The 9,728-nt window shown below is 40.5% G+C and overlaps 1 protein-coding gene across 3 annotated transcripts in view; it reads right to left on the bottom strand.

Moving 5' to 3' along the window:
* Positions 1 to 3: 3 nt before the first annotated feature.
* The window catches only part of LOC114786639 (myosin heavy chain, embryonic smooth muscle isoform-like), a 33,772-nt gene continuing 24,047 nt past the window's right edge, over positions 4 to 9,728 (bottom strand). The window contains exons 6-9 of one of the 3 annotated variants that reach the window (XR_003749223.1): positions 6,411 to 6,534; positions 5,965 to 6,116; positions 703 to 864; positions 4 to 623 (exon numbers count right to left, since the gene is read on the bottom strand). Coding sequence is in view for 1 of the 3 variants with exons in the window: in XM_028973900.1 (XP_028829733.1) it covers positions 6,081 to 6,116; positions 6,411 to 6,534 (160 nt within the window). In the remaining 2 variants the exon portion in view is untranslated. Of the gene's footprint in view, positions 624 to 702; positions 865 to 5,653; positions 6,117 to 6,410; positions 6,535 to 9,728 lie in introns of those variants that run through there. The other 2 variants (XR_003749224.1, XM_028973900.1) reach the window with 2 other exon arrangements.

Here is a 9,728-nt window from a genome sequence, read left to right as displayed (position 1 = left end):
TGTTTCATAGCTTTAATGACTTCATTAGGAGGTAATGATGTAGTACACTGTTCCCACATGCAGTCCAGACACTGGCATTTTCCTCTGTGTCAAAGGCACTTGAATGTATTCTTGTCCCAGACCCAAGGGCAGCAGCTGCTTCCAGTTCTCAAGAGTTCTAAACTATTCCATGTGTCCTAACAGCATGAGTCGTGGTTCATTCTTCATTAATGAGGGACAGATGCTCTACTAGAATTTCCAGGTAACAAATGATCATTGGCTGCTTGGAAAAGCCTTGTTTCTTCATGGGGATCCGGAAGTCCCCCTTGGGACACAATCTTCAGCAGGAAGGAGGTTCTTTACTGGTCATGGGTGTTCAGAGGTATTAGTTTGAATATCATAGTTATAGTAAGTCAGCAGTTATGTCAAAGCCTGTACCCTGTCAGTGATGGACTGGGTTAGTGAGGTGGTAATAGGAAGAGGGGTGGGACCAAGGCAGGGACATTTCCTCCTTTTCTTCACTCAACCTGAGGTACTGCCAATTCATTCAGGTCATTAGCTTTGCTGACTGTGTCGTCATCAGAGAAATCGCCGTCCGTCTGCAGCTGTCGCCGCCCAGAATGGCTACGGGAGAAACTGAGGACCTGTTCAAACACATGACATACACAAATTATGCTACCTGCCAGAAATTCATGGATTTCTTTGTTTGTGTGTTTTCTCCACCTCAGCCGGTTCTTGAGGGCGTTGACCTCACGGCTCAGACCCTCACTGGCCTCGCTGGCATCAGCCAACGCTTGCTGTAGCTTCCTGCGGGAGTCGTTGACCTGTGTGGTCTCCTCTTCAGCCTCCTCCAGCTGCCGCTTAAGCTGCTTCAGCCTTCTCTGTCTGACACACACACACTTATTTTAAAACCCCCTGAGAGCACCACTCATATATCCTGCATAAATGGCCAAACAGAGCAGCCAATACAGAACTCCCCCAACATTTTACTAACACCAGACGCTTTACACATGTACAGCCATTTTTGACCAGTACATATTTGCTTTGTTGGTAGCCTGAGGCCTGTGAGCAGGTGAGGTTACATTCACAGATGCTGGTGGGTGATCTCCATCTGTTCTACTCCAGCAACTCTAAACTATGGGCAGTGCAAGTGAAATGTCAGTTTAGATGAAGAACAAACATCTGCATTTGTCAAGAATTCCACAATCATTGTGAAGTCGTTACAGGAAAACAGTCACATTGGGCTCCCCATAGTGCAATCGTAAAAGAAAGAAAGATATATGTATACAGTGGGTTACAAAAGTATTCGGCCCCCTTGAACATTTCCACATTTAGTCATATTACAGCCACAAACATGAATCTATTTTATTGGAATTCTACATGAAAGACCAATACAAAGTGGTGTACATTTGAGAAGTGGAACGAAAACCATGATTCCAAACATTTTTTTACAAATAAATAACTGAAAATAACTGTGATGGCCTCAGAGGTTGTTTATGAGAATATTGGGAGCAACGACACCATGAAGTCCAAAGAACACACAAGACAGGTCAGGGATGTTCTTGAGAAATTTAAAGCAGGCTTAGGCTACAAAAAGATTTCCCAAGCCTTGAACATCCCACAGAGCACTGTTCAAGCAATCATTCAGAAATTAAAGGAGTATGGCACAACTGTAAACCTACTAAGACAACCTGGGCCATGCCTGGGCCTTCCACCTAAACTCCCAGGCCGAACAGGGACAGCGCTGATCAGAAATGCAGCCCATGGTGACTCCGAACGAGCTGCAGAGATCTACAGGTCAGGTCGGGGAAACTATTAGTCGTGCACTGCACAAAGTTGGCCTTTATGGAAGAGTGGCAAGAAGAAAGCCATTTCTAAAAGAAAACCATAAGAAGTCCCGTTTGCAGTTTGCCACAAGCTATATGGGGGACACAGCAAACATGTGGAACAAGGTGCTCTGGTCAGATGAGACCAAAATTGAACTTTTTGGCCAAAATGCAAAACGCTGTGTAGTGGAAAACTAACAGCACATCACTCTGAATACACCATCCCCACTGTCAAATATGGCGGTGGCAGCATCATGCTCTGCGGTGCTTCTCTTCAGCATTGACAGGGAAACTGGTCAGAGTTGATGGGAAGATGGAAGGAGCCAAATACAGGGCAATCTTGGAAGAAAGCTTCTTGGAGTCTGCAAGACTTTCAGCAGGACAATGACCCTAAACATAAAGCCAGGGCAACAATGGAACGGTTTAAAACAAAACATATCCATGTGTTAGAATGACCCAGTCAAATTCCAGATCTAAATCAAATCGAGAATCTGTGGCAGGATCTGAAAACTGCTGTTCACAAACGCTGTCCATCTAATCTGACTGAGCTGGAGCTGTTTTGCAAAGAAGAATGGGCAAGAATTTCAGTCTCCAGATGTGCAAAGCTGGAAGAGACATACCCTAAAAGACTGGCAGCTGTAATTGCAACAAAAGGTGGTTCTACAAAGCATTGACTCAGGGGGCTAAATAGTTACGCACACCCAACTTTTCAGTTATTTATTTGTAAAAAATGTTTGGAATCATGTATGACTTTTGTTCCAATTCTCAAGTGTACACCACTTTGTATTGGTCTTTCACGTGGAATTCCAATAAAATAGATTCATGTTTGTGGCTGTAATGTGACAAAATGTGGAAAGGATCAAGGGGGGAGAATACTTTTGCAACCCACTGTATACACACTAAGCTAAACTATGCTAACTTAAATACTGTACAGGTTTTACAGCATTACAAAAAGCCAGATGATATTTGCGAATATTTTTGCACACACAAACACACTTAGGAGGCAACCCTGACATTCAATTTCACATTCTCTTGTGCAAATGGAATAGACAACAGGTGGAAATTCTAGGCAATTAGCAGGACATCCAAATATAGGCGTGGTTCTGCAGGTGGTGACCACAGACCACTTCTCAGTTCCATTTGCCTGTTTTCTCAATTCTACAAAGCCTGGGCATGCTCCTGATGAGGTGGTGGATGATCTCCTGTGGGATCTCCTCCTAGACCCAGACTAAAGAATCCGCCAAGTCCTGGACAGTCTGTAGTGCAAAGTGACGTTGGTGGATGGAGTGAGACATGATGTCCCAAATTTGCTCAATTGGATTCAGGTCTTTGGAACGGGCGGGCCAGTCCATAGCATCAATGCCTTCATCTTGCAGGAACTGCTGACACACTCCAGCCTCATGAGGTCTAGCATCATCTTGCATTAAGAGGAACCCAAAACCAGGACCCAGGATCTGAGGATCTCATCTTGTTATCTAATGACAGTCTGGCTACCTCTGGCGAGTACATGGGGGGCAGTTTGGCCCCCAAAGAAATGCCACCCCACACCATTACTGACCCACTGCCACACTGGTCATGCTGGAGGATGTTGCAGGCAGCAGAGCATTCTCCACGGCGTCTTCAGTCTCATCACATATGTGAACCTGCTTTGCCAATCTTTTTTCTGTTTTCTGGCAAAAGCCAAACGTGCTGCACGGTGTTGCACAACCCCCTGCACAACCCCCAGCTGTGGACATCAGTAGTATGAGTCTCAGTCTCATACTACCACTAAAGCGAAAGAACTGCCAGCATTGAAAAAAGAGCAAAACATCAGCAAGAAAGCATATGAACTGAGAAGTCTGAAGAACCACTTCTTTATTGGGGATGTCTTGCTGTTTGCATATAATTTCCACCTGTTGTCGATTCCATTTGCACAACAGCATGTGAAATTGATTGCCAGTGTTGCTTCATAGGTGGACAGTTTGATTTCACAGAAGTGTGATTGACTTGGAGTAATAAACAATAGAACTCCCAGTTTTTTTTGACACACAGACATATATAGATATATAGACATGCACATACATATGTATAGGGCCTGCAATGTTAATGCAATTTTTTTTTTAGCTGCGCTTTTTTTGGCGACAGAACATTAATCATTTCATTATGTCCCTCTGCATGGCCCAAAGTTTTCCTAGATAGGTATATCAGAAGCTATGCATAGACACATCAGTGATTAGCAGAATGCTAATGGAAAGTGAATGGAAGGTTCAGATTTTTTAAATTTAAATATTTTTTGTAATAGTTTTTATTTAATAGTAAATATAGGTGCAAGATTATTAATGACAGTCAATACAAGGGCTGTGCAATTTCATAAAATTCATATTGTGATATAAATGTAACCATAAACTGTAGATGGTATATAGTGCGATATATATTTTGATAAATTTAAATGTAACTGTTTTTGAATTGTATGTGTCCATAGCAAAGGCACTGCAGCAGGAAGTTGAAGGATTTTCTGTATTCAGTTTACATTAGAAATATGGTTAGGACAGACTTAAAGGTGCAATTAATGGAGAGTTAAATATGGGACACATGATTAATCGTAATAAATACTTTAATATATAATGTATAATATATATACACACACACACACTCGCATATACAGCAAACTGGTTATATTTGCCACGAGCTAAGAGGTGTATACAATGTAAGATGGGACGTCGCAGGGCCATGGCATTTCTGCGCTTTTGTTTTGCGTGGAGGTTCAACACCGTTTTACATGTCTTTGTCGGACGGCATTGCAGCGTTTGGTGGGGTGGTAGTAGCCTAGTGGGTAACACACTTGCCTATGAACCAGAAGACCCGGGTTCGAATCCCACTTACTACCATTGTGTCCCTGAGTAAGACACTTAACCCTGAGTTGCTCCAGGAAGACTGTCCCTGTAACTACTGATTGTAAGTCGCTCTGGATAAGGGTGTCTGATAAATGCTGTAAATGTAATGTAATGGTGGCCCTCCCCCGAGCCAAAGGTGGGATCGCCTGCTCTCTTTGTCTTCCCCAGACGGGAGACACCGGGGGCGTGACGTCAGAAACAACAGGTTCTGATTGGTCTGTGACAGCTGCCTGTAGGTCAGCTTGGGACATCATGTCTCACTTGTGGTCGGGTGACTTTCATTTTCTCTTCTATCCGGAGCTGAGGGAAAGTTTCCCATCAGTACCTGAGCCTTTCCTATTTGACCTATTTTTCTCATGGCTTCTCTCTCTCTTTCTCTCCTTTACTCTTTCTTTTCATTTTGGTTTCATTTGTACCTTTTTACAATATTCACATGTAACTGCAATAATAATTTACTGGTGTTAATAAATTAGAAACTGTTCATCCTTTTAACCTCTATTGTGCCATGCCTCTTTCTGCCATGTAACATCAAGTTGAAGTGGTTTGAATACAGTGCTTTTGTGTGTAGAGAGAGAGTTTTTACTCTATTCTTCTCAGTTTTACAACAATATTTTGCCTAAATTAATTCAGCATCAGTTCATTAATACCTTTAATTTACAGGGGCCAATCCCCCTGCAGACACTCAGGGTTAAGTGTCTTGCTCAGGGACAACCTTGACACTAAAGTAAAGGCTGTGCGCAGCACCACATCTGTACAAATATTTCCACATTCACAGATGAATAAAACCCTTTCATAGATTGAAAAAGGTTCTTTGCAAAAAAAAAGTGCCCTTTTTTGTGTGTCCTTTTGTTGGGAAGCAGACACATGTTTACTAGGGATATGCTCTCTCTGATCTGAGTCTCATGTCAATATTTGCTTATCATTTTTGCACTGAACAATAATCGATTCTTCAATTAAATGTTTTGTTTACTTAATCAGTTTACATGTTTGATCACACCTATGTATGTTGCACTTTTTCTATAATTGGAATTGTAAGTCCTGTTCGTTTTGGACATATTACAACATACCGAACAAATATTTGTTCTTTTAATTTTGTGTATATTTAATTTAGTGTAGTTGTTATATTGTGTGTCAAGCAGAAGACATATAAAGGTCTCATGTTTCATGTAACACTCTCCTCCCCACAATATTCTTTAAATACTTTTATTGGGTCAACTAATATCCAAAATCCAGGAATTGGTATCAGCATTGGTTCTGCTGATACACTTACTAGAACGGGTCCTCACCTGCTCCTTGTACTCATCGGCATGACAACGCTCATCCTCCACCTGCATGAAGACTTCCTTCAGCTTCTTCTCAGTGCGTCGGATGATCTTGTTGGCTGTGGCCCTCTCCCTGTTCATCAAACTTTTGTAACCTGGAAATGGTTCCAGGTCAACTGGCCAAATTGAGGGGAGATTTAGAAAGGGGGCGTGCCTTTTTATTCCCTGTCTTGTGTTTGGCTACTTCTCATTTCTAGTCTCTGACAAGTCAAACTAATTGTCATTAATGCAAGCAAACAAATGGGAAACCACAGTAATCCAGCGTGTAACAGAGATCTCACCACTGATGACCGCTGAAGGCCAAAGTGCACCACAGCGGGGCTATTTATATGCCTTTGTTTTGTTGTTTTATTATGAGAAAATTTGCTCCAGATTTTACCTTTTTTACGCTTTTGGAATTATGAACACACCTGCATTGTGGTCTTGCATAACTGATCGTTCAACAGCTCCGTGTTGCTCTGCTCCTCTTCTAGCTCCTCCTCCAGCTGGGTGATGTGTGCTCCCAACCTCCTCTTCTCATCCAGCAGCGAAGACCTGACACACACACTTTGTAAGTATAACACTATGCACAAGTAGATCAACACACCTGATCTACAGTGGGCAGCAATTCTCAGACCGCAGACAGCAGCCTCTCACTATAAAACAAGGTATCTCCTCTGGGTCCTTGAGCCGATCAATTACAAGCCAATCAAAAAAAAGATTTTTACGGCATTTATCAGACACCTTATCCAGAGCGACTTACAATCAGTAGTTACAGGGACAGTCCCCCTGGAGCAATTTCTTACTCAGGGACACAATAGTATTAAGTGGGATTTGAACCTGGGTCTTCTGGTTCATAGGCAAGTGTGTTACCCACTAGGCTACTACCACCCATGCACAGAGCACAAAGCAAGTCATCTTTTGTTTTAATGTTATAACAAATTCACAATTTGTTTGACACAAATGACAACTTGACTCCTGTTAGAGAATGCTGCCAAGATAATTAGCATCAGTTTTTCAATGCTTAGGGCCTGTAGCCTAAACCTTTACAGTCTGCAGTCTGAAAGCATGTTTTTTAAGTAGAATAGCCTATACAGTGGATCTGGAAAGTATTCATAATGCTTCAATTTTTTCAAATTTTATTATGTTAAAACCTTATTTAAAAAATGATTAAATGCATTTTTCCCTCAGAAGTCTACAATCATCACCCAATAATGACAACATGAAAAAAGTTTACTTGAGGTTTAGAAATCATATGTTAATATGCTCAATACTTTGTACATGCACTTTTGGCAGCAATTACAGCCTCAAGTCTTTTTGAATATGATGCCACAAGCTTGGCACATCTAGCCGGTGCCATTCCTATTTGCTGCACCTCTCAAGTTCAATCTGGTTGGATGGGAAGCGTGGTTGCACAGGCCTTTTAAGATCTATCCAAAGATTTTCAATTGGATTCAAGTCTGGGCTCTGGTTTGTGGTGATGTTCAAAATGTAATAATAAAATTATTTTCCTTAACACCGTGACCTTTACTCTTGCCATTATTATATACCTTATATTATGCAGAATAATATGTATACACATAGCTTTCCTCTGTAAATACTAGATATTATAGAATCAGCCATTGTAATATCTACCTTCCTAAACTGCCCCTTTCACCTATATGCTGTACTTATTGTAAGATGCAGCCCTTCTGTATTTGGTTAATGACCTGCTGTTGGCCTCTGATCAGGGCCGCATCTACCTGCTTGTCCTGAGTACAGCGTTTGACACTATTGATCACGCTATTCCCCTTGACAGGTGAGAGAATGTTGTATGGTTCAGATCATATTTGACTGATCGGCATCAGTTTGTGGACATCAATGGTGCTTCATCATCAAATTGTAAAGTAGAGTTTGGTGTTCCACAAGGTTCCGTCCTATGTCCGTTTTCCTTATACATGGATGTATAAATGTATTTTCCTTATACATTTAGGTTATCATTCACAAGCATGGTATTAGCTTACACTGCTATGCTGCAGACAATGCCAGACAAGAGGCAGCAGCTGAACAGGACATTTGAAGGACATTTGACAGTGGATGTCTAAAAGTTGAGTCATGACAATTGGACTTTATTTCTTTAAGGTAAAGATTAGGGCAGCAACTAATGATTATTTTAATAGTCGATTAATCTGTCGATTATTTTTTTTAATTAATTGTAGAATTGGATAAAAAACAAAAAACAAGAAAAGCATTAATTTCCAACCCTTTATTCAAAAACAGAACTAAAATCTTTAGAAAATGCACAAACATGTTGCTCCTTGAGCTGTTACAATAATAATAAAATAAAATAAAAATGGACTACCACAAAAAACATACACATGTATGCTTTACATCTGCTAAATATATAGACTTATTTTTTTTTAAATAAAGTGCCACCTGAGCTGCCAGAACAATAAATAATTTATAAAAAAAATAAAGAACAATACAAATCAGAAAATTTAACAGGATTTGTTTGAATATCAGAACTTGTTCTCTACACTGCGGATGCACACACTCGCAGACGCACACACTCACAAACTCTCACACTGACACACACACACACTCTCTCTCTCTCAAGATCGCTTATTCATTAAATTATTACCATCAATGTAGTAAGTGCAAGGTTCATTTATACACCACATTTAAACACAGCTTAAGATGACCAAGTGCTATAAAATAACTTTAAAATTAAATAAAAAAAAATGCTTTTCTAACTTAGTAGTTTTGTCCTGTTTTTCAGTCCAAATATCTAAAATTTTTAAAATCAAGATACATTTACTAGACACATGAAATAGCATAAGAAATTGTCTTGTTTTCTGAAAAAACACCTCAAAATTAAGTGATTGTTTGCTTAAAACAAGCAAAATTATCTGCCAATGGGGTAAGAAAACTAATCTTAATGAGATATAATCTCAAACAGAAGGTTTAAGCATCACTTAATTTTCTCATGCCATTTTTCTTGTCTAGTAATCTTGATTTAAGATTTTTTAGATATTTGGACTGGAAACGAGACAAAATTACTAGGTAAGAAAAGCTTTTTTTGCAGTGTAGCTATACATGACAACAGATTGAAAAATGAATGGTCAAAAAAGGCTAGTGAATAAAAACATGTCTTTAGTCTTTTAATGCAAAGTGCAAAGTAACTATAGCACCCCTGCTTTACTACTGTTATTAACGCGCTAACGCTAACTTGTCATGCTGGATAACGAGTAGACACCAGCACCAGGGACATTACGTTCCACACTTCAAAACGGAACTAAAGTAGGATTCTGTAGTGACTTCCCCTGCTGTTCAACTCCCTTCCTCATCATCAAACACTCCAACATGTTTGCGTTTCAGGTGCTGGATCATTGCCGTGGTGCTCCCGTGCCATGCCATGATGCTTTTGCATATTTTGCAGTTTATTTAGTGTGAAATGCTCCCACACCTTGGATGACTTGGGTCGCACAGATTTCTCTGCCTCCGCCATGTATCTGTCCTCTACCTCCGCTTGTTTTTTTTTTTATTTTTGCTCTGCACTGTCTATGAGGCACCAAACTCTGCTAGCATCTGTGCACGAGAGAGACCGAGTGTGTTCACTCCGCTCCTTGCTCAACCAAATGTCTTCGCGTCGTGGGACACAACGATTCGATTAGGAAATTCGTTGCCAACTCTTTTAGTAATTGATTTTTATCGATTTAATCGATTCGTTGTTGCAGCCCTAGTAAAGATGTTTCATTCTGAATCCACAG

This window comes from Denticeps clupeoides, chromosome 3 (assembly GCF_900700375.1).
Source record: "Denticeps clupeoides chromosome 3, fDenClu1.1, whole genome shotgun sequence".
Lineage (NCBI taxonomy): Eukaryota > Metazoa > Chordata > Actinopteri > Clupeiformes > Denticipitidae > Denticeps > Denticeps clupeoides.
The sequence above is the reverse complement of the archived record's forward strand: the minus strand, read 5'-3'. Positions and strand labels throughout refer to the sequence as shown.